Here is a 26,248-nt window from a genome sequence, read left to right as displayed (position 1 = left end):
ACACAAATAGTTAATAGAATTAAGGCCTACCTACTGTAAGTAAGTAAATAAGCCAATCATTTCATGCCTTATAGTTCCACAGTATTGTCACTAGTTTCTAGTGACTGGCAAATACAAGGAGAGAACCCATGCCTGCTTTACAGTTAATTACCTAGAATTTAGTAGTAGAACTAGCACATAGTGGGTACTCAATATGTGTGAAATGAAGAATGACTATAAGCATGAAGACACGCTTTGATGACAATTTCATAATAATTGTTGCTAAGGTGCCTCAGACTATATTGAGAAGTTTCAACCCATGCTTTATCAGTGCATTTTTAATCTTTTACTTAACACCCTAAATGAAGAATAAAAGGCTGACTTTGTAGGTTACTTATATAATTTAGTACTAATACACAGTAAACAATATATGGGAAGCAAATAGGTCACATCTTTGCATTATTTAAACAAATGAACCTCAGCCCTGTAGAGGGAAATGGTACTGGGCAAGGTATAAAACAAAAAGACTAAATACTTACTAAACATGTATTAATCGGTAATTCACTTTTGTTTTCTAAGCTCATGACATATACATTTGTAAAAGAAGTATAATTAACAAACACAAATGCTTAAGAAAAAAATAATAAAATGACAGATTAATTAGCTAAGTAAGTAATTTACGAATGGCAAAAAGTCCTTTGCTAAAGAGAGAAACAAACTACTATTGATTTAAATCAGGTTAAGATAAATGGTTATTTCTGAAAAGAAAGATGGGGAATGGGAAGGAGCAAGGAACCAAAGAGCTTCAAATATATGTGTCATGTTTTATCTCTTAATGAAGAAAAACAAAATACTAATTTTGATTTAGCTGGATTGTAGCTATAAAGGTATTCACTGCTGTATTCTCTATACTTTTGTTTGAAATGTGTCACGCTAAAAATACATTGGAAAGTAGGTATTATCCACCTTTTCTCTAAAATAACAATGCATAATCTTTATCAAAACAGTATGTATTTTACACATATTTAAATCTCTGTGAGCTTACCTGCTCTTTTTGGAAATATTTATTATTAATGATGTGTTAAGTGTAATTCTATAGATGTTTGGAGGAAAAAAAGAAAGTTATGGAATACCAATAAAATATTTCCCCCTCCAAACCACCCCCCAGCAAAAAAAATATCTGGCTGGCCATGGTGCTTCTCACCTGTAATCCCAGCACTTAGGGAGGGCCGAGGCAGGTGGATTACTTGAGGCCAGGAGTTTAAGACCAGCCTGGCCAACAAGGTGAAATGCTGTCTCTGTTAAAAATAAATAAATAAACAAATAAATAAATAAATAAAAATTAGCCAGGCGTGGTGGCACACGCCTGTAATCCCAGCTACGTGAGAGGCACAAGAATCACTTGACCCTGGGAAGCAAAGGTTACAGTGCGAGATCATGCCACTGCACTCCAGCCTGGATGATGGAGTGAGACCCTCTCTCAAAACAAAACAAAACAAAAAATCTATTTGCTGGGTCTAGAGCCCCTTGACTTCATTGGCTTCTTACTCCTCAAGACCCTCAAAGGAACAGAAAATCATCTTAACTTCTAGCAGGATATAAATGTTTGTGTCCCCCTAAAATGTGTATGTTAAAACTTAATAACCAATGTGACAGTATTAGGATGTGGAGCTTTAGGAGGTGAATGGAATTGGCATCCTTTTTTAAAAAAAAAAAAAAGGGCCCAGATAGCTGCCTTGTCCTTTCCACCATGAGGACCCAGCAAGTAGGCACCATCTATGAACCAGAAAAGCGGGCCCTCTCCAGACAACAAATCTTTTGGCACCTTGATCTTGGACTTCTCACCCTTAAGAACTGTAAGAAATAAATTTACGTTGTTTAGAAGCCACCCAGTTTATGGTCTTTTGTTATAAAAGCCTGAACATTAAGACAGAAAATGGTACCAAGAAGTGAGGGTGCCGTTCTAACAAAACCAAAAATGTGAAAGCCGATTTGAAACTAGGTATTAAGTAGAGGCTGGAAGAGCTTGGAAGTGCAAGCTAGAAAAAGCATAGATCACTGTGAATGAACTGAATTGTTAAGGGTAATTCTCGTGAGGATTCAGAAAGACAGAAGTGCGGGGAATGCCTCAATCATAGAGAAAACCTAAATAAATGGCCATGAACAAAATGTTGTTAGAAATACGGACAGTAAAGGCCATTATGATGAGGTCTCAGATGAAAATGAGGAACATGCTGTTAGAAACTAGAGGAAAGGCCATCCTTGCTATAAAGTGGCAAAGAAGTTGGCTGAATTGTTTTGTGGAAGGTAGAAATGAAACTGAGTATCTGGTTGAGGAAATTACTAAGCAAAGTGTTGAAGATGCAGCTTAGCTTCTCTTGAATGTTTACAGAAAATGCAAGAAGAGATGAATGACCTAGAGATAAACTGTTCATCAAAAGGAAATAAGAAGTCAAAAATTTGAAAAATTTTCAGCCTATCCACTTTGGAAAAAACGAGAACACCTATAAAGGAGCCTGAACTGATTAAGACATCCCCAAATATGTGGCACTGGAACTTCCTGGCAGTTTAAATCTAGAATTCAGAGGCTGAAGAGTATACTATAGAACTCCAAAAGCCCAAGTTACCAAGAAAGCTGGGCGAGAGGAGCCACAGGAAAACTCTTAGTTAAAAAGGAGACCATCAGTCAAATTTACCTGCACATTTCCTTTGCATAAGTAAGGTTAAAATTTGGCAGAGTAAAGAAAAACGTATAGTCCCAGATCTACAAGTTTGCTCCCATTAAGTTACAGTGGAGCATACAAGAAGATATGATTAGAGTTGTATATTTTCTCCATAAAAAAAAATTCAAAAAAGTTAGAACATCAAGGAAAGAGGAAAAATTTAAGATGTGACCTTTTCATTCAATTCTCAAAGAGATATATACTATTTTAAACCAGTATCAAACATCTCCCTGCCTAAGGTAAACACTTTTCTTCCTGCTATTTTACTACCAAGAATAAACAGGAGAAATAGAAACGCTTTGTGCATTATTTCAATTTAGGAAATCACTTGCTTACCAAAATTGGCGCCCACATTTGCAGCGAACAGGTTTAGCATCAGGATATTGGACTTTAACAACATGGTGGCAATCTGGGGCAGGACACCACTTTAACAGTCGATTGCACTGAAATACAAGTTAGAAAATAAAAAATGACAGCTGGCTGGGCACAGTGGCTCACACCTATAATCCCAGAACTTAGGGAGGCCAAGGCGGAAGGACTGTTTGAGGTCAAGCACTCCAGACCAGCCCGGGCAACATAGCAAGACCTTGTCTCTACCTTAAAAAAAAAAAAAGAATTTAGCCAGGCATGGTGGTATGTGCCTGTAGTCCCACTACACAGGAGGCTGAGGCAAGAGGATCACTTGAGCCCAGGAAGTAGAAGCTGCAGAGAGCTGTGATCATCTGCTGCACTCCAGCCTGCATGTTAGAATGAGGCCCTGCCTCAAAAAAAGACAGCAAATTAAATTAGGTCATGATGTAAGATTTCCTAGTACATCAAGCTATTTATATTGCTTCTCTGGTACAAGGGGCAAATGGGGGATAATGACACAAGCTTATGAAAACTTGCTGTGGTCTTCTATAGCAACACTTTCAGATGTACTGTTTTTTTGTTTTTTGTTTTAAAGATGACTGATCCCTGAAGACCTGGTTTTATAAAATATATGAATTACCTCTTGTTCTATCTTCCAAATCCCACTGAATAACTTTAATTAAATATTATGTATGTGATTAAAAAGCACTAATTTATTTACAGTTCTATTTCAGGACAATTTTCAAAAGACACAAGAAAATCAGATATACTCTTTATCAAGGAAGGTGTTTAGATGCTACAGAATAGTTCAAGATAGGCTAAAGGATATACATACAACTTCTCCCATAAAAAGCTCTTGTAAGAAGGAAAAAAAAAAACAAAACAAAACAAAAAACCCAGTTCCTAAACCACAGGCAAAGAGTGCATTTTAGTTCCTCAAAAGGAAATATAACTTTTATAGTATTTTTATTATGAAACAAAACACTCTGCACCAGAATTCAGAAGTCCATTGACCATTTCAAATAATACACTATTTCTAAAATAGGCTGTTTCCAGGTTTAATCTCTAACAGAAATAATTACTTTCTAGAATTAAAAGACCAAGTTACACTGATGTTGTCATACAGGGGCTGACAAACTCCTCTGTAAAGAGCCAAGAGGGTAAAGAATTTTGGTTTTGCAGGCCAGAACAGTCTCTGTAGCAACTACTCAACTCTGCCACCGTAGCACAAAAGGAGTCATAGAATAAATGGGCAAAGGCATGGTCCAATAAAGTATAGCATTCTTTATTAACAAGATTTACTGGTAATGAAACCTAAAACGAGCAGAGAAATAGCAGGGTTAGAATCTCAAACATGATTAAACATGACACAATTAGTAATCTACTACAATTCTCTGCTAGGGATAAAGAAAAATAAAGGAAGAATACAGTAAAAATAATTTTATTATCCAAGGTCAAGATCTATGGAGAGGTGTACTTACTGGTTTCTCATACTCTTTTATTTTATTTATTTTTTATTAAGAGGGCGTCTCACTCTGTCACCCAGGCTGGAGTGCAGTGGCGCCATCTCGGCTCACTGCAACCTCTGCCTCCAGGGTTCAAGCAATTCTCCCGCCTCAGCCTCCCGAGTAGCTCGGATTACAGGCTTGTGCCACTGTGCCCAGCTAATTTTTGTATATTTAGAAGAGACAGGGTTTCGCCATGTTGGTCTTGAACTCCTGATCTCAGGTGATCTACCCGCCTCGGCCTCCCTTAGTGCTGGGATTACAGGCGTGAGCCACCACACCTGGCCTTTCATACTCTTTTGAGAATAAAGGTATTTTGGCATGCTTCATAAATATGGTAAAGATGTTTTTTTACTGTCAATAAATTATAATTTTTAAAATAGTATTTCTATTAATAAACAGAATTCCTTCTTACAAGAAGGAAAACAAATCACTTACCTCTACAAAACTATTTGTTATTAAATGCTGATACTTTAATTTAACTTTTGAATCTGTGATCAGGCGCCTGAAACCAAGAATAAAAATAGATTAGAAAGTTTCCAGTCAAGAGTATTTTCCACATTTATAAAACATAGTTTCAAAAGCTGTTTATGCTACAGCTACATGTTTATGCCCTAAGCTGTAAATACTGAAATGCACATAGGCTATCAACAAATATAACTGTACCGATCAGCACAATAATTTCAAAGTTTGTATAGTTTCATTTTCATCGACTTTTTTCCCATGGTTCTTATTTTAGAAATAGTCTACTTTTACCCAGTTTTTATTACAGCCTAATATCTTACCAACTAGTGCCAAGTATAGGTGCATTTCAGGGTCTTTTGACTCTGATATCACATCATGGCTTAAGACAGCAATTCTCAGCCACCTTCCTTCAGACACCCCACCCAAATCAGTATGTGAAATGAGACAGATATTGTTGACAGAAATGTTAAGAAATGGATCCAGGTTTTCTGATACCTAAAGGTGATATAATTTTAAGAGCCTCCTTCTTCTGAGAGCTCTTGGAAATTAACCAGAAATGCTCACTGATTGCATCCTGGCCTCTTCTGAACACTATAATTCACAAGAATTTCCAGAATTCACAGGATCCCACGTAGTGAGGAACCCTGAAGTTTCATTAGTTCTATGGTAAATATTCCTCTGAAGTGTATTACAAGAAAAAGAATTCCCACTGAGAAAGACAGGAAGAACATGCATGTAGTTCAACCCCATTAAAATCTTTTAAATGAACCAGACAATCTGGCCTCATTTGACTCTTGAGCTTCATAGGCCTCTCTCCTTCCACAAGATCCCACCCTGTCCTGTGCCACTTCAGTGCACTCCTATCACATTCGTATTGTATTTCTTCAACACAGTAAGTATCACCCTTCCTCAGAGGCTTTGCATAAGGCTGCCTCCCTTGGAAAGACAAGAATATTGTAATGGAGCTCTAAGGTGGGACAACCTAGGTTTGAACGCCGGCCTCACAACTCACTAGCTATGAATTGAAGGTAAATTCTTTGAACTCTCCATTTCTCAGTTACTAATCTGTAAAATAGATATCAGAAATATGGTTGTGAGACTAGAACAGTGCCTGGCAGATAGTAAGCACTCAATAAATATTAGACGCTATTACTGTATTACTTCACTCAGTTACAATAAAGTATTACTCAAGGAAGCCTTTCCTGAGTTTCCACACTCGTTTGGATATAGATACCCTCTCAGTTCTCATGGCACCTTAAACATCTCCTTTATAGAAATTATCACAATTTTAATTAGACAGTTATCTGTATAATCATTTGTTTAATATCTGTCTTTCTCCTCCCAACCCCATGAAAGGATCCCCAGGTGTCCAGTACAGTGCCTGGCCTGTACAAAGTGTTCAATTAATATTTTTTAAATGAGTAAATCTCCATATTTCACAGAAGTGGAACCTGTGGTCTAAAAATAATTTGTGTATTTGATGGTTCCTCAAAAAGTTAAACATAGCATTACCACATGACCCAGCAATTCTCCTTTGAGGTATATATACTTAAGAGAATTAAAAACAGATGTTCAATGAACAACTTGTACACAAATGTTCATATGTTCACGTAAGACATTTCCATAAAAAATGGAAATGTCCATATAATGGAACCATTATTCAGCAATGAAAAGGAGTAAAGTGATGATTCATGATACAACATGGATGAATCTTGAAAACGTTGAAGAAGCCAATCACAAAAGGCAACATATTATATGATTCCCTTTATATGAAATGTCCAGAATAGGCTAATCTACAAAGACAGAAAGCAGATGAGTGGTTGCTAGGGTCTAGGGGGAGAAAGGAATAGAGAATGACTGCTTAACGGATATAAGGTGATTAAAACAGTCTGCAATTAGGTGATGTTTGTAGAATAATATTATGTATATACTAAAAGCCACTGGATAATATACTTAAAAATACAGTTGCTGGCCAGGCGCGGTTGCTCACGCCTGTAATCTTAGCACTTTGGGAGGCAGAGGTGGGCAATCACTTGGGGTCAGGAGTTCAAAACCAGCCTGGCCAACATGGTGAAACCTCGTCTCTACTAAAAATACAAAAAAATTAGCCGAGCATGGTGGCGGGCACCTGTAATCCCAGCTACTCAGGAGGCTGAGGCAGGAGAATCACTTGAACCTAGGAGGTAGAGGTTGCAGTGAGCCGAGATCATGCTCCAGTCTGGGCAACAGAGAGAGATTCATCTCAAAAAAACAAAAAAACAAAAAAAACCCCATTGCTTCTTAAACAACACAGGTTTGAACTGCATGGGTCCACTTATTTATGAATATTTTTCAACCAAATATGGATCAAAAATAGTTATTTGTGGGATGTGAAACCTGCATATATGGACGGTCGAATTTTTGTATACATGGGTTCTGCTGGGCTGACATGAGCATGCGCAGATTTTGGTATATTCAGGGTGGAGGATGTGGGTCCTAGAACCAATCCCCAGTATCCTAAGGATAACTGTAATTAAAATGAGTTTACATTACAGATTTTATATCAATAAATAATAAGGAATGTATCAGGCCAAAAGTCAGATGCCTTGATTGCCAAACACACACATCTTATTTACACATGTATTACCCATAATGCTTTTCTGGTATGACAAATCCTAATGATTTCTGATAGCTGGCCTTAGACTAAAAAGCTATCTAAACCTGGCGTGGACCACTAGGACTGGTGAGAGCAAACATCAGCCAAAAGTTATTAGGACAAGGTTCCACCCTTAGTTTATCTGATATTGATAAGGAAGTAAAAGAAAGTGAGCACCCATCTTCAAGAATAGGCATTCTCAAGAAGGTGGCAACAAGTGTCACTCTGGTCATTAATAAGACAATTCTCTTGACAAAGATTTGTTACCATCACAAATTGAAAATAGTTATTGGCCAGGCACGGTGGCTCATGCCTGTAATCCTAGCACTTTGGAAGGCCAAGGCGGGCAGATCACCTGAGGTCAGGAGTTCAAGACCAGCGTGGCCAACATGACGAAACTCTGTCTCTACTAAAAATACAAAACTTATCCAGACATGATGGTATACACCTGTAATCTCAGCTACTCAGGAGGCTAAGGCAGGAGAATTGCTTGAACCCGGGAGGCAGAGGTTGCAGTGAGCCGATATGGCGCCACTGTACTCCAGCCTGGGCAAACCAATAAATGTAATTCACCACATAAACAGAATTAAAAACCATATGATCATCTCAAATGACACAGAAAAAGCTTTCAATAAAGTCCAACATCTCTTCATGATAAAAACCATCAACAAACTAGGCTTTGAAGGAACATACCTCAAAATAATAAGAGCCATCTATGATATGACAAACCCACAGCCAACTTCATACTGAACAGGCAAAGGCTGGAAGCATTCCACTTAGGAAAAGGATGCCCACACTCACCACTCCTATTCAACATAGTACTGGAAGTCCTAGCCAGAGCAATCAGGCAAGAGAAAGAAATAAAATGTATCTAAATAAGAAAAGAAGTCAAATTATCAGTCTTCACTGATGATGATTCTATACAAATAACCCTAAAGACTCTGCCAAAAGGCTCCTAGAGCTGACAAAGTCAGTAAAGTTTCAGGATACAAAATCAATGTACAAAATTCAGTAGCATTTAATATATACCAATAACATTCAAGGTGAGAGCCAAATTAATAATGCAATCCTATTGATAATAGCCACACACACATAAATGGTTGTTGGGATAACTAGCTAGCCACATGCAGAAGAATGAAACTTGACCCCTATATCTTTCACCATATACAAAAATTAACTAAAGGATTAAATACTTTAATGTAAGAGCTCAATCTATAAAAATCTTAGAAGAAAATCCAGGAAATACCATTCTAGACATTAGCCTTGGCAAAGAATTTATGACTAAGTCCCCAAAAGCAACTGCAACAAAAGCAAAAATTGACAAGTGGGACTTAATTAAACTAATGCGCTTCTGTACAGCTAAAGAAACTATTAACAGAGTAAACAGACAACCTACAGAATGGGAGAAAATATTTACAAATTATACACCCAACAAAAGCCTCATATCCAGAATCTATAAGGAACTTAATCAAACAAGCAAAAAACAGATAACTCCATTTAAAAATGAGCAGGCTGCTTTGTCAATGAAGTAGCCATTCTTTTGTTTCTTTACTTCTCTAATAAACTTGCTTTCACTTAAAAAAAGAAAAAAAAAGGGCAAAGTACATGAAAAGACACTTCTCAAGACGACACACACACAGCCAACAGGTACAAAAAAATGCTCAAGAACACTAATCATTAGAGAAATGCAAATCAAAACCATAATGTACCATATCTCACACCAGTCATAAGGAATATTATTAAAAAGTAAAAAAAATTAAACAAAATAATTTTAAAAAGTAAAAAAATAACAGATGTTGGTGAGATCACAGGGAAAATAAATCATTCTACCAAAAACACACATTCACTAGTATGTTCCCTGTGGCATTATTCACAATAGCAAACACATGAAATCAACCTAGATGCCCATCAACAGTGGACTGAATGTGGCACATGGACACCATGAAACACTATGCAGTCATAAAAAAAGTGAGCACAATCATGTCCTTTGCAGCAATACAAATGCAGCCTAGAGGTCATCATCCTAAATGAATTAACACAGAAATACTCAATACCACGTGTTCTCATTTATAAGTGAGAGCTAAACAGTGAGTACACATGAAGATGAGAGTAAAAGACTATTTAGACTGGGGACTATTAGAGTGGGTAGGGTGGGACGGCAAGAGTTGAAAAACTATCAGGTATTGTTCTCACTACCTGGGTGATGGTATCATTTGTACACCAAACCTCACGGACAAGGAATTTACCCATGTAACAAACCTGCACATGTATACCCGAACCTAAAAGTTAAAAGAAAAAAAAGAAAGAACCTTTCACAAGAAGAGCTGTTAGCTGAAAGCATCCAGCTGTAGTGTATCTGAAATCAGCAGCAGTGTTTCAGCAAAGACCATGACTCCCTGGGTAGTCCCAGCCAATGACTGAGCATATCAAGTGTAACTGGGCCCAGCTCTTTCTACTTATTGAGGTATTCCTCTATGGGCAATCTATGCACTGAAGTTCCCCCATCAGGGCTGCCAAAGACTCTCATAGCTGTATCATACGAAGTCTCTTCCTACTGAATCTTCCTTCTTTCTTGTCTTTTAACAGATGTCAGGCCTACATCAATGTCTATCTGCTCCTGCTGTTTACCTTGCACAGATGCTATTCCACAATAAGTCAGTTTCACCTTTTATTCTATCTTGGGATCTGCTTCCAGGAACACCTCAACTAACACATACACACATTCTAATCTCCAATCCCAAGGTTTATCAAAATCTAGCTACCATGCATTTCTAAGTCTGTAAGAACAGTGATCAGGCATTTAACCAAGTTACAAATGGGCTTTTGTACTACTACTAAGGAACGCAGATTAAAAAGATTCTTCAGACTTTAAGAAGTTTCACTTCCTTTGAGGTACTAAGTAAAAATTAATTTGGTTTAACCAACTAACCAATATTCACATGCAGAATCTATCAAAAATACTTACATAACTGTGTTGTCATCCACTAAGATATCACAACCATGAGCAGGACACGAAATAGTCTGAAAAAGATTGAAATTTAAACTGTCTTCATTCAACAAATATTTAATGAATGCTTACCATCGCCAGGCACTTTGCTAGGTTCTGGGAATACCTTAATGTTTACAGGATCTCAATCCTTCCCTTTCTCCTTAAAGGAAATGTGTATGAGACTATGTTTATCACCATAAAGTAACTAGACTTGCTAACCTGACTAACTGGTTTTTAAACACACAACTTTAAAGGCAAAAGCGAGATAATCTGACAAAATCGTGCAACAAGTTTAAGTTAACATATACCAATATTGACGCCGGCTGAGAAAACGTTACCTGGAGTGGCTCTTTAACTGGAATGCCACATTACTTTAGGAAAAAGCCTATTATCTTTAGTTGTTTGAATCTAGAATCATGATACACAAAGCTTCACCTGTTTTTATTTGTGCAAATTTGTGCAAGGGTCTTAACACTATAGGAAATTCAACAAAAACTGAAAAACAACTTGATATCTTTACCTGACCCATGCCTTCTTCCATTATTTTGGTAGTTAAATATTCACTCCAGCATTGCATACAAAACTTATGTCCACATTCAAGGCCAGTGAAATACTGTAAGAAAAATAAAACACGAACTTAACAAAGACATTATCAGAAAAATCACTATAAACAGTGACTCAACAGGGCTCGATAAGGTCACATTTCTTACAGTGGCTAAAATGTCCGATTTGACAATAGATGGGCTCCTAAAATGAACTTTTCATGGTGAAATCTAGACATGCATACACACTGAACACACATACATCTTAGGAAAGGCGGGCAACAATGTTTGTATTAAATATAAAAAGACAAGTGAGTATATGAAAGAATGCTCAGTATCATTCAGCATCATGGAAATACAAATCAAAACCACCATGAAGGCTGGGCAACATGGCAAAACCCTGTCTCTACAAAAAATACAAAATGAGTCCGCCACGATGACGCACGCCTGTAGTCCCAGCTACTTGGGAGGCTGAGGTGGAAGGACTGCCTGAGCCTGGGAGGCGGAGGTTGTAGTGAGCTGAGATCACACCACTGCACTCCAGCCTGGGCAAAGGAGTGAGACCCTGTCTCAAACAAAACAAAACAAAGCAACACCACAATAAGACACCACTTCACACTCACTAGAACAGCTATAATAAAAAGACAGATAAAGCAGGGCACACTGGCTCATATCTGTAATCCCAGCACTTTGGGTGGCTGAGAGGGGAGGATTACTTGAGGCAAGGAGTTCAAGACCAGCCTGGGCAACATAGTGAGACTCTGTCTCCACAAAAAATTAAGAAATTAGCCAGGTGTGGTAGCACATGCCTGTAATCCCAGCTACTCAGGGGGGCTGAGGTGGGAAGATCACTTGAACCTGAGAGGTCAAGGCTACAGTGAGCTGTCATCATGCCACTGCACTCCACACCGGGCAACAAAGTGAGACTCTATTTGGAAAAAAAAAAAAGACAATATTAATAACAAGTGTTGGTGAGGATGTAGAAAAATTGGAGCCTTCGTACACTGTTGATGGAAATGTAAAATGGTACAGCAACTTTGGAAACAATCAGGCAGTTCCTCAAAATATTAAACATAGAGTTACCATAGGACCCAGCAATTCTAATCCTGGGTATATACTCGAAAGAAATGAAAACATACATCCATACAAAAACCTGTACACAAGTGTTCATTATAGCATTATTCATAATGGCCAAAAAATGAAAACAATCCAGATGTCCATCAACTGAAGAAAAAAATATTTTTCCATATTTCCATAAATAAAATATTATTCAGCCATAAAAGGAAATAAAGTACTGATACATGCTACAATATAGATGAAACTTGTTTTCAAGGCTGTTCTCCTATCACTTGCATAGTGAAATTTCTTGTAAAAGAGTGAAAATAAGCCAGTCACAAAAGATCACATATTCTTTTTTTTTTTTTTTGAGACAGAGTCTCACTCTGTCACCTAGGCTGGAGTGCAATGGCACCATCTCGGCTCACTGCAACCTTCGCCTCTCAGGTTCAAGCGATTCTTCTGCCTCAGCCTCCCAAATAGCTGGGACTACAGAAATGCACCACCACGCCCAGCTAATTTTTGTATTTTTAGTAGAGACAGGGTTTCACCATATTGCCAGGCCGGCCTCCAACTCCTGACCTCGTGATCCACCCACCTCGGCCTCCCAAAGTGCTGAGATTACAGGCATGAGCCACCGTACCAAAGCCTTGTTTGATTCTTTCATATGAAATGTCCAGAATAGGTATATCCATGGACAAAGAAAACAGATGAGCAGTTGCCTAGGGGCTGGGGGACTTGGGAGGAATTAGGGGGTGAATTTAAAAAGGTATCTCCTGGGGGGTTATAAAATGTTTTTAAAATTGTGGTGATGGCACATAACTCTGTAGAATATACTAAAACCACTTTAAATGGGTGAACTGGATAGTATATAAATTATATCTCAATAAACCTGTTATGAAAAGATTTATTCAGAATAGCTAAGGATAATAGTAACTTTTTGTTCTAAAATCTTAAGAGTTGAGGGATCGTTAAATGAAGCAGTATCCTGTAATGGGACATTAAGTAAATACTTTAAATAATATTAGATGATCTGGAGGATTATGTCTTTTAAAAAGATTCAAATAATGGTTACCTTATTTTAAAGAACATTTTGCCATAATTTACCTGTAAATTATTTTTAATTGAATAAGTTACATAGACTTATTATTAAAAACAATTACTTTAACAGTACAAGTTCAGAGTTTATGTTGAAAAATAAGCCTCCCTAGGCCGGGTGCGGTGGCTCACACCTGTAATCCCAGCACTACTGGAGGCAGAGGTGGGCAGCTCACTTACAGTCAGGAGTTCAAAACCAGCCTGGGCAAAATGGCAAAATCCTGTCTCTACTATAAATACAAAAATTAGCCAGGTGTGGTAGCAGGCACCTGTAGTCCCAGCTACTTGGTAGGTTGAGGCAGGAGAATCGCTTGAACCTAGGAGATGGAGGTTGCAGTAAGCCAAGATCGCACCACTGCACACCAGCTTGGGTGACAAAGCGAGACTCTGTCTCAAAAAAAAAAAAAAAAAAAAAAAAAAAAAAATAGGCCTCCCTCATTCCCATCCCTGTTGTTTGTTTCCTCTACCCAGAGGCAACTGCTATTTCCAGTTTTTTACATATTCTTCCAGAGGTGTTCTAACGTACACACTTACACACACACTGTAACAGTACCACAAATTCTCTTCTGCACCTTGCTTTTTTTTGTTGTTATTTTAAAAAATCCAATAGAGCTGGGCACGGTGGCTCACACCTGTAATCCCAGCACTTTGGGAGGCCAAGGAGGGCGGATCATTTAAGGTCAGGAGTTTGAGACCAGCCAGGCCAACATGGCGAAACCCTGTGTCTACCAAAAATACAAAAAACTAGCCAGGTGTGGTAGTGTATGCCTGTAATCCCAGCTACTGAGGCAGGAGAATCCCTTCAACCCAGAAGGCAGAGGTTGCAGTGAGCCAAGATTGCACCTTTGCACTCCAGCCTGGGTGACAGAGCAAGACTCCGTCTTACAAAAAAAAAAAAAAAAAAAAAAAAAAAAAAAAAAAAAATCCAATGGATTTCTCATATGGTACACCACACTGGTGTGGGTTTGCTTCTTTATAGAACAGTACCACAATTTTATTTATAGTCTACTACTAATGAACCTTTACACTGCCTTTTTTTTTCCTACTACACTACTGCGTTGACTATATATACATCTTTGTGATCTTACGAATGTATCTCAGGACAAATCTGTAGAGGTGACATTATAATAAATATATACATTTACAATCTAATAGCTATCATCAGGCTCCCCTGCAAAGAGGTTGTCGTCATTTATACTGTGCAAGAGTACCTGGTTTCTCATGCCCATGACAATGCAGTATATGATCCAACTCCTTGATCTTTGCCAATCTAATAGGTGAAAAACACACTAACTTCTTTAGTTTTGAATTTTTTATTATAAATGAAGTTATAATATTTCAAAAAAGGTTTTACACTGTGTATTTCTTTTTCTGTATACTCTCTTCATATATTTTGCCAATTTTACCTGTGGGTTTTTCACTTATTTATGGAGGCTTTTTACTTATGTAGGAAATTGGCCATTTATAAGTAGGGGAAATCTTTTCCCCCACTTAAATTCTTAGTGTTCATATTTTAATTCTTTCCCCCACTTTAATTCTTAGTGTTCATACAGAAGCTCTTTATTCATACACAGTGAAACTTATCACTGTTTAAATTTACCCATTGTGAATTCATTAACTTTTATTTATGAAGCCAGGTAGGAATCTTAAGTTTCTATTCCATATGGCTACCAAGTTGCTCCAACACCATGTTATCAAATAATCCACCTTATTTGAAATGCCTCCTCTATAATACACTAAATTCTCCTCATGCATATTTGACTCTATCCTGTTCCACTGCTACCATGTATCAAATAATCCACCTTATTTGAAATGCCTCCTCTATAATACACTAAATTCTCCTCATGCATATTTGACTCTATCCTGTTCCACTGCTACCATGTATCAAATAATCCACCTTATTTGAAATGCCTCCTCTGTAATACACTAAATTCTCCTCATGCATATTTGACTCTATCCTGTTCCACCGCTCTGTCTATTCTTGTATCTAGTAGGACTAGTCCTCACTCAGCTCTCCCGTCAATTTAATCTTCTTTTTCAATATTTTCCTATTTCTTCTATCTCAAATATTCAAGTCATCCTTTTATCTTAGTATTTGAAGTTTTCCCCATAGCGATCTTTCACATTTCTTATCAAGTTTATTCCTAGCTCTTTTATTCTTTCCTTTTGTGGCTCTTATAAAGGGTATTTTAAAATTCCCTTAGATTTTCTATTTAGCCATTATGTGACATGTACTTATAAAATTTCTGATGTTACTTATGATATTAGATACAAATATCTGGTTAGGATAGAAATTCTATATACAGCACATCGACTATATTTTTTAAATACACAGACAAAGACATGAAAAGAAATCTATGAGAGGGCTGGGTACGGTGGTTCGTGCCTGTAATCCCAGCACTTTGGGAGGCTGAGGCAGGCGGATCACCTGAGGTCGAGAGTTCGAGACCAACCTGGCCAACATGGTGAAACCCTGTCTCCACTAAAACTACAAAAGTTAGCTGGGCATGGTGGCACACACCTGTAATCCCAGCTACTCGGGAAGCTGAGGCAGGAGAAACACTTGAACCCGGAAGGCGGAGGTTGCAGTAAGCCGAGATCACACCACTGCACTCCAGCCTGGGCAACAGAGTGAGACTTCATCTCATTTAAAAAATAAAAAAAATATGAAGTGTATCAGTCCTGCAATTAGGTTTACTTAAAGAATGACATGTAAAATAAATATCAAGCTTAAAGGGAGTCTGTTATCATTACTCCCCATCAGAGAAGGAGATTTGGCACTAACTTGTTACCACATCACTAATGGAGTCTTTGATTTTTAAGGCTGTTAAAGGAAGGGGTATTCTGTAAAAGACACAAATACAGTAAATATATCAGCAACTCTAAAATGTTTTATTCAAAACTTAAAAACATATACACATGCTTATATGTGCTTCATTCTTTTTTCAAGCAGGAATCCTTAACAGAGATCAACGGTCACAATGGTTACTAAGTGATCACTTTAAGTCTCAACCTTTTTGACTTCTAGTCTAGAGCTCATTTTAAGAAAAAAAGATAAAAAGATAGTTCATAAATGTAATCATTGGGTTTTCATACTCGTGTGAGATGCACCTCTCTCAACCTTGTTACAACTTCAGTACATAGATAAAAGCTTTTTATTCTTTTTAAATAACTTTCCTAATCAGATAACAAGATTAAACAAGTTAGAAAAATAAATCATACATGGATGTCTAAAGATAGAGCAAAAAAATAAAAACAACAAAAACCAAAAAACAAATCTGTGGTCTAAAGATACATATTTATTGTGCTTTCGAGGAACATATTATTATCGCAGATATCTTCCTGTCTATCTCACTTCCCTTTCCCTCTCCCTCCTCTGATATATTCGTTTCCTCATAACCTTGAGCTATGTTCACCTACATGACTCCCTGGGCTTTCCCCTGTCCCAGGGGATCACATTATCTACTCAGTAAACTTATCCCTGTTTATATCACAAATACATCCGATCAAGAGAGTACATGAAAAATACATGAAATATTATCTGCAAAAGAAATTAATGGACTTAAGGAAACTAAAGAATACACTCTTAAAGGTTTCATTTATCTGCATCACTTTACATACACAGCAACTAATGTCAAATAGCAGTAAGAAAATTAAGAATCTTTCTTCCATAATAAGTTGTCCATATAACCTCTAAAATTGAAACCCCTTTGTTTATAAAAATTGAGCAAATGACCTAGGAATCAGTTCCCTTGTGTGTAAAATGTAATGTGTTAAAAGGAAGATAGGGTGGGACGTAGATATTTTCAAGCAGTTTCCAGCAGCACCAAGATTCCACAGAGGGGCTTCAGGGATGGGGGATGGGATGGTGGACCACTCTTCCTCACAATTTCAACTCTGCCTTTACCTACTTCACATATCTTATTCTTAGAAAATACAAATTATGTACTTCATAAAAATCAGACACTGGCTGGGCATGGCAGCTCACTCCTGTAATCCCAGCACTTTGGGAGGCCGAGGCGGGTGGATCACCTGAAGTCAGGAGTTGGAGACCAGCCTGGACAACATGGTGAAACCCCATCTCTACTAAAAATACAAAAATTAGCCAGGTGTGGTGGTGGACAGCTGTAATCCCAGCTACTCGGGAGGCTGAGGCAGGAGAATCGCTTGAAACCGGGAGGTGGAGGTTGCAGTGAGCCGAGAACGTGCCACTGCACTCCAGCCTGGGTGACAGAGCAAGGCTCTGTCTCCAAAAAAAAAAAAAAGAGAGAGAGAGAGAAACAGAGACACTGAGACACTGTAGTCGAAGCTACATTTCCTAGTACAGTGGTGGGCCAGTACAGCTATTATCTTAACTACTTTAACCTAAAACATTAAGTTGCTAGGGTCAAAAAAATTTCTGAACTCGCCACAACACACTTGGAAAGGACTGGAGGGGAGAGTGGAATCTACGAATTTACAAAGTGCTCCAATGTCTCAGGACATTGTGTTTAAAGAAGCAGCCACTCAGGACAGTTAACTCCAAAGGGTTGTACACTAAGCTATCAAAAGCACTTATTTTAAAATGTGCATGTGACACTGCATAAAGCAAAAATTGCTTTCTGGAAGGATAAAGATACGGAAGATATATATAATAAAAAAGTACAAATGCTTGGAGAGTAGTAAAATGTGGGAGTTATACAATGTAAGTAAAGAACTCACTTATCCAATAATAAAGCTTCATGAAGAGTTTCAGGTGACATTTACTTCCAAAACTGAAGAGGTTAAAATTATCCTTCTATATTAGTCTAAAAATTATGAGGAAAGGACATCCTAGTTTTGTTATGATAGTTTTCGGAACACTTAGCAGTTTCCATAATGCTTTAACTTACTTGCCAACCCATGTTGTTCCTTTTGCTATCTTGTCCTATCACTTGCATAGTGAAATTTCTTGTAAAAGAGTAATTTAATTACATTTATTGCTTCCATTTCCTTTCCCACCTTCAAGTCAGTGACTCTTTAAGCCCATGAAGTCTGGTTTCCCATCCTACCTCACTCCTTCACTTCATTTCAAATTAATTTTTTAAATCTTTTCTCTGAATCTTTTAGTACTATTTACCATCCCCCAATTCTTGAAAGTACATTCTCTCTTCCTTGGACTTGCTACATTTTCCTCCTTAGCCTAACTACCATGCCTTCAGATATTAGTTCAGATTTCTGTGAATTTCTGTGGTAAGTCCTGCCTGACCAAAAACTGCGTTAGGTATCCCTCCAACACGTTCCCACAGTATCGTATCTTATATTTGCCCTACCAAAGCACTTACCATTCTTTCTGAATATGTCACCTTACTACTTATCTACCCAACTAATCTGCAAATTATTTGAAGTTAGGAATTATGTATTTATTCTCCATTGTTTCTTAGAATAGTGCCTAGTGTGTTCAATGAATAAGTTCTCCATCATCAGTTACAAGTACAAAACAAAAATTTACACTGTAAATCTCAAGTCATGATTTTGAATTCTAGTTTGTTGAGACTGTTAGACAATACCAAGAATAGTGAGAAAGTTATAGTGGATATTTGGAAGCAGCTAAGCTTCGGTACTCAAATCAGAATTAAGATTTAAATTAAGAAGGAACTGGCTATGATAGGGCAGGAGGAAAAACGCCAAGAAGTAAGGAAACCTTGTAAAACCTGGGTCTTAGTATTACCTCACAGAAACATTTAACTGTAAGCACTATATAAATGTCAACTGGCAAGGAGAATCTGTTAAAGACAATAAAATAGTCAAAATATTAATTTAATATATTGTAACAGTAGTACTTTTTAAAAAATATTCAAATTAGAATTGTGATTTAAGGTAAGAGAAATGATACAATACTCAAGTTGGAAGAAAACTGAAAGACTATCTTATTCAACTCATCAGAAAGAAAAAGAAACTGTCAGGTGCAGTGGTGCACACCTGTAATCCCAGCACTATGGGAGGCCAAGGTGGGTGGATCACCTGAGGTCAGGAGTTCAAGACCATCCTGGCCAATATGGAGAAACCCCGTCTCTACTAAAAATACAAAAATTAGCCGGGTGTGGTGGCGGGCGCTTGTAGTCCCAGCTACTCGGGAGGCTGAGGCAGGAGAATCACTTGAACCCGGGAGGCGGAGGTTGCAGTGAGCCAAGACTGTGCCACTGCACTCCAGTCTGGGCAACAAGAGCAAAACTCGTGTCAAAAGAAAAGAAAAGAAAAGAGGCCAGGCGCGGTGACTCACGCCTGTAATCCCAGCTCTTTGGGACACTGAGGCGGGCGGATCACGAGGTCAGGAAATCGAGACCATCCTGGCTAACATGGTGAAACCCCGTCTCTATTAAAAACACAAAAAATTAGCCGGGCGTGATGGCGGACGCCTGTAGTCCCAGCTACTCGGGAGGCTGAGGCAGGCAAATGGCATGAACCCGGGAGGCGGAGCTTGCAGTGAGCCAAGATCACACCACTGCACTCCAGCCTGGGCGACAGAACAAGACTCCGTCCCAAAAAAAAAGAAAAGAAAAGAAAAGGAGAAGAAACCAAAACTGGAGGAGCATGGTGGCTCACACCTATAATGCCAGCACTTTCAGAGGCCAGGTGGGCAGAGTGCTTAAGCTCAGAGAAGTTCCAGACCAGCCTGGGAAACATGGTGAAACCTTGTCTCTACAAAAAAAAAAAAAAAAAAAAAAAACCCACACAAAAAGAAAAATCAGCCAGACATGGTGGCATGTGCCTGTGGTCTACTTGGGAGGCTAAGGTGGGAGGATCGCTTGAGCCCAGGAGTTTGAGGCTGCAGTGATCACATCACTGCACTCCAGCCTAGACAACAGAGCAAGGCCGTCTCAAAAAAAAGAAAGAAAAGAAAAAAGAAAAACCCAGTGACATTAAATGGCTTACCTCCCACTAAGGCCAAAAATTTCACGTTAGAGTTACGATCAGAATTTGAGAATTTGAAAATTCAGTTCACCACTTTACCTACTAAATAACTCACTGATCATTCTATTTCTCTAAGAATACTTTATTTTCTTTTAAAACTTTTCTCATCACTTGTACATGTGAACAAGTTAACTCCCCACAAATGGACCCCATTAGAGATACACATATACAACTCTAAGATAAACAATAAGAATCCTTCAATATAAATATAATATTAGCCAGGCTTGATGGTGCACGTCTGTGCTTGATAGTTCCAGCTACTTGGGAGGCTGAGGGAGGAGGATCACTTGAGCCAAAGAGTCTGATGAAGGCTGTAGTACACTATGACTGTGCCTGTGAATAGCCATAACACTCCAGCCTGGGTAGCATAGTGAGACCCCATCAACCAAATAATTGTTAAAATAACAGTGTCAAAGACTTGGTATATAGTAATTATTAGAAAGAGCTGCTTAACTATTAAAGCAGAGAATATGAACAAGACAGTTGTAATTATCATAGAATTAAGTTATCTCTTAGACATCTTAAGACTAAACTTCCTTGGTAAACACTCAAGTAAATCAAGTAAGTAAATCATCTCAGTTCAGTAAATTTTATATTTTGAGACGGAGTCTCACTCTGTCGCCCAGGCTGGAATACAGTGGCATGATGTCAGCTCACTGCAACCTCTGCCTTCCAGGCTCAAGCAATTCTCATGCCTCAGCCTCCCAAGCAGCTGGGATTATAGACATGCACCATCATGCCAGGATAATTTTTCTGTATTTTTAGTTGAGACAGGCTTCCGCCATATTGGCCAGGCTGGTCTCAAACTCCTGGCCTCGAGTGATCTGCCCGCCTTGGCCTCCCCAAGTGCTGGGATTATAGGCATGAGCCACTGAGCCCAGCTTCAGTTCAATAAATTTTTAGGAAGGGTATTTGTGCTTAAGGGATTAACATCAGTTCTTTGGTTCTCTTCCTATATCACTGGTTCTGCTCCAACTCTGTCCCCACGTACCATATTTAACAATCTCCATTTGAATGGATTTGATTAAGTGAAAATCTTATCTTTTGAAGAATTCTGAGAGTTCCCTAGCAAATAGTATTAACGGTATTTTATGAGTGTTTCCGGATATTTAAAAAACACTTAAAGTTTAAATCTATTTTAATTTGGATGAGAAACAATTCTACTTACTGCCTACTATTACACAATTCTCCCCATGGTGATAAAATAAACTCCAGAAAGATTTAGGTCTATAAATGACAACTTGGACAAGTTGTTGCTGCTTTAAAAAACAAATGGGGGTTGGAGGTAAGAGGAACCAAGCTTTTACTCTTTTTCTTCCTTTCCTCACACTAAACACACTGATAGGTTATGGCTTAGAGGTTACTACTCCCAGACCCACAAATTTTCCTTTGTTTAAATAATGGAAGTTGATTTACCCTCTGAAATACAAAGTCAGCACTAGCCTTAAACTACCAGATACTCACCGAGTTAGGGTAGTTCAAGTAGCAGATCTGACAAGGCATATCCTGTGCTGATGACCTTGTATTCATCTGGCGTGTTCGAGACTTTTTACTTGGATTAATTACATGACACTCAGCAAAGAGCTTCTCCAGGTTTCCATCAAAGTACCTGCATTATTTAAACAGAAAGGATAAGAGCCCAGCAACTGCATACTGTTAGAGCTCTCCAAAAACCTGATTTTCTATAGGGAAAAGCAAGAAGCTGAATTAAAATAAAACAAGATAATAACCTTTTTTATTCAGAGGAAATAAAAGCTATACGGTACAAATTACAGCAAATAAAGGTGTGTGTATACATGTGCATATATATATATATATATTGCAAGCATCAAAAATTCAGTCTACTCTCATATATATGAGTATGTGTGTGTGTGTGTGTGTGTGTGTGTGTGTGTATGTAAACTAGTAGACTGAGTTTTGCTGCTTTTTCTTTCCTAAACTTTGTTTTTAATTGAATCTTGGGAAATTAAACTATTAGTATTTTAACAGTACTGCAACTAAAACTTAAGGATTAAAGTTGTGCTGTTGCTGGGGTACCTATGAAGAGTAATATTTTACATGGGTAGGCTGTATTTTATACAAATGAATTCATTTTATTAATAATTTTAGTTAAAGCAATTTAAACATTAGCTTTAGTAAAGCATTTATCTTACTGCACAAATCATCTTAAAAATTAATTATTACGTGTCTCATTTTACATAATAGACTTGCTTTCTAAACATACTTTTGAAATATTTTTAATTTACTAAGGAGAAGGAATAAAACAAAAAAGTGTATCTTCAAACATTTTATATAAAATAAATTACATATTAGCTTTTCATAAAATATGTATCTAAATATAGAGTAGTTCCATATCTAAGACATCAAGAGTATATGCCAAGTACTACCTAGAGTTTTAACTAAATACCAAACCTCTGGACAGAAGATAGCAGAGCAGACCTTAAGTGGGGTTGGGGTGGTTAAGATAGTAGTAAATACTTAGCACAATGTTTCCAATTAATTCAGATGAGAAATGTTCCCTGGCCTCCTGAAATAGCTTACTATTCAAAAGGGAAAAGCAATAGATTTAAAAAAAAAAAAAACTTTTCAATCTGTAAAACCAATATAACCAGCAAAAATATTAATGCGCAATCTGGTCAATTACTTTTTGGGTTGTAAAGCCCAGATTACAATAACTATAATGCTCTTTATATACAAACAGGAGATTTTCAATTTTAAAAGTAATCAATACTCAAAAGAAATTTCCAATATTTTTAACTAGGGTCTTGTTTAGGCTTTGCATCAAAGGCTACTATATCTTATTGTACCTCCAGAAAAATCATTCAAATGAGAACAAACCATATCACTTCTCCTAAGACTAATAAATAAATATCTTTTTTATAAATACTTTGACTACAGCATATTTCAATGAAATAATAATATTATCAATCGAAATGCCAACACATTACAAAAAGGAGGATTATCAGAAAGTTAAAGTTGTCAGGAACTCATACAAATAGAAAATTAATGTCTCTGATGATTCAGATAAACAGAATATATTTAAAGCAGAAAATCAAATGCTTTCCTACAATTTTGAGACAGTCTCACTCTGTCGCCCAGACTGGAATGCAGTGACGCCATCTCGGCTCACTGCAACCTTCGCCACCCAGGTTCAAGCGATTCTCCTGCCTCAGCCTCCCGAGTAGCTGGGATTACAGGTGCCGCGGTGGCTCACACCTGCAATCCCAGCACTTTGGGATGCTGAGGTGGGTAGATCACTTGAGGTCAGTAGTTCAAAACCAGCCTGGCCAACATGGCGAAACCCCATCTCTACTAAAAATACAAAAACATTAGCTGGGCGCGGTGGCAGGTGCCTCTAATCCCAGCTACTCAGGAGGGTGAGGCATGAGAACCGCTTGAATCCAGGAGGCGAGGTTGCAGTGAGCCAAGAGGGTGCCACTGCACTGCACTCTAGCCTGGGTGACAGAGTGAGACTGTCTCAAATTTAAAAAAAAAAAAAAAAAAAAGATAATATAAAATACCAAGTTTTACCTGAAAAACTGAAAGCATAAGAGACTAACACTAAATATCAATTCATAAACCAGCTAAACACCTTGTTTTATAAAAATATTCATGCTCCCAAGACAAGAAAACTTCTGTCATCCAAAATTTGACAACAGGGAACTAATGACTCTCATACTTTGGTTAACATTCTAGACAGCATTCTATGAGTATACAGCCACACGGACATGTGTCCCTAATTTCATATAAATAACACCCTAGTCCAGATTTATAACCTGCTTTTTTCACTAGACAATATCTAACAGACATCTTTGTCATTAAATGTCTACATTTTTCATTTTTGCACAATATTCCACTGTAGTTATTTACTATAATATATCTAACCAATGTTATTCTGAAGGACATTTAAATGTGCCACATATAAATAATCCTAGATTAAAATCTTAGCCCATCAGATAGGGAAAAATATCTAGACTTAACTTGTATTTATTTATTTATTAGTGAAGGTGAACACATTTTTCTGTGGTGATCTTATTCCCTATTAAGTTCAGTGTGTAAAGAGGAAGAGTAAATCTTTGTTTCATGGGTTGCTTTCTTTCATTTCTTTCTTGTCTTTCAACCTTCTTTAATGGTGTTTACCACTTTAAAATTTTTATGTAGGCACATTTATCATGCTACTCTACTGTGATTTCTGTAGTTCATATCACACTTTAAAAGACCTCTATACCCAAAGATTTTTTTAATGGAAATTCATTAATGATTTAGATCTCATCTTTAAATTGTTTCCATTAAAACTGTTGATTTATTTTTGCATAATAAGGAGTAAAGCCAGGATTCCATTTCATTTCAATCCAAAAATCTAATCACTTATTGAAGGGTTGTTTCATCTACTGGAAACACTTTTTCTCACCTTTAGGTTCCAGCTTACACCCGACTTCCTCAAATAACTGATCTCTGACAGCTCCTCACTTCCACCCCTATTAGATAAGGTTCCCTTGAATTACATCCCATACTCTGTAGTCCTTTGCAGCACTTACAACATTACTAACTGTAATCACTCTTTATGTTTGCTCTGCTAGAATGTAAACCCCATGAGGACTACTTTATTATTCCTGGAGCCCTTAATGTCTACAGGCATGTTACAAGCACTTAGTTTCTTCTTAAAGTGTAACTGACTAATCTAACTCTCCCCACTGATCTGTTTACTATATACCAAAACTTCCTATTTAGACAAGTTTATTGCTGGACTCTCCATTCTATTCCACTAATTTGTCTGCTCTTGTAGTTGATAAATTCTCAATATTTGACAAAGATCCCTTTATCATTCTTCTCATAGAATTTTCTCTGTTCTTCCATATTTGTTTTTTCAAGTTAAGTACAATCATTAACTTTTTTTTCAAATCCTCTTGGAACTTTTACTACAATTATATCAAGAGTAAACTGACTGAAAGAATTGACTCTATAATATTGTCTTCCTAGCCAAGAACAAAGTATCTTTCAATTTACTTAATTCCAATTCCTATTCAGTCTCTCAATAGTTTTATAACTTTTTTTCACTATGTGGATCCTGCACATCTTCCAGTAACTTTATTCTCAGGTATTTCAAGTTCTTTTTGTTGGGAGAAAAGCTGAGGCGGGGCTTGCATGTCTGCTAGACTGCTGGCTCCTTACTTCTAGCACTCCCATTATCTCAAGTAGCCATATGTTTCAAAGAAAATGCTAAACCCTCACAGCTGTAGCTCATTTGCTTGATACACCGCTTCCTTTTAACCCCCACATCCTCACCACCTGTTCGTTTGATCACCAATAAACAGCGTGGGCTCCCAGAGCTCGAGGCCTTCACAGCCTCCATACTAGCATTGGCCCCCCGGTCCCACTTTGTCTCATCTTTTCTCATTCCTTTGACTCCGCCGGACTTTGTCGCCCCCACAGCCTGGTGTTGGGTCCGATCACCCCAACACTTTTACTATCAATCTGAATTCCTCTACTTTAGATAGCATGTACTGGAGTTTGCAGCATTTTTTAAAATAGCGTATACTGGAGTTAATAGCTTTTTTAAAAAAAATGAGTTAGGGTCTCACTATGTTGCCCAGGCTGGTGCACAGCAGCTTTTCACATATACAATAACAGCATACAGCCTTGAACTCTTGGCCTCAAGAGATCCTCTTGCCTCAGCTTCCGGAGTATAGGTGGGACTATACGTGCACACGCAGCATGTGGCTTGGAGTTTATAGCTTTTTGATCCATTCTAGAAGCCACCAAAGGAACTTTCAAATACTGCTAAGTATTTTAAATGAAATATGAGTGGGAAGCTAAGAATCCACTCATATTCTTGGGGGTAGTAGGCCTAGAAATCTTTTTATCAAAGTTTCATGTATTTGTTCTGATCTGTATTTATTATATGGTCCATTCACCCCTGACTCCACAATGTTTATTTGGAAATTACTAAAATCTAATATAGTTTTACTAGG

General features: G+C 37.6%; 1 protein-coding gene across 2 annotated transcripts in view; it reads right to left on the bottom strand.

Moving 5' to 3' along the window:
* ARIH1 (ariadne RBR E3 ubiquitin protein ligase 1) overlaps positions 1–26,248 on the bottom strand; it is a 111,960-nt gene that overhangs the window by 19,963 nt on the left and 65,749 nt on the right. For both annotated transcript variants that reach the window (XM_054451543.2, XM_054451544.2), the window contains 5 exons: positions 21,741–21,885; positions 11,168–11,260; positions 10,624–10,679; positions 4,997–5,063; positions 3,039–3,145 (listed from right to left, as the gene is read on the bottom strand). In XM_054451543.2, coding sequence (XP_054307518.1) covers positions 3,039–3,145; positions 4,997–5,063; positions 10,624–10,679; positions 11,168–11,260; positions 21,741–21,885 — 468 coding nt within the window. The remainder of the gene's footprint in view (positions 1–3,038; positions 3,146–4,996; positions 5,064–10,623; positions 10,680–11,167; positions 11,261–21,740; positions 21,886–26,248) is intronic.

Source organism: Pongo pygmaeus, chromosome 16 (genome assembly GCF_028885625.2).
Source record: "Pongo pygmaeus isolate AG05252 chromosome 16, NHGRI_mPonPyg2-v2.0_pri, whole genome shotgun sequence".
Classification (NCBI taxonomy): Eukaryota; Metazoa; Chordata; class Mammalia; order Primates; family Hominidae; genus Pongo; species Pongo pygmaeus.
The sequence above is the reverse complement of the archived record's forward strand: the minus strand, read 5'-3'. Positions and strand labels throughout refer to the sequence as shown.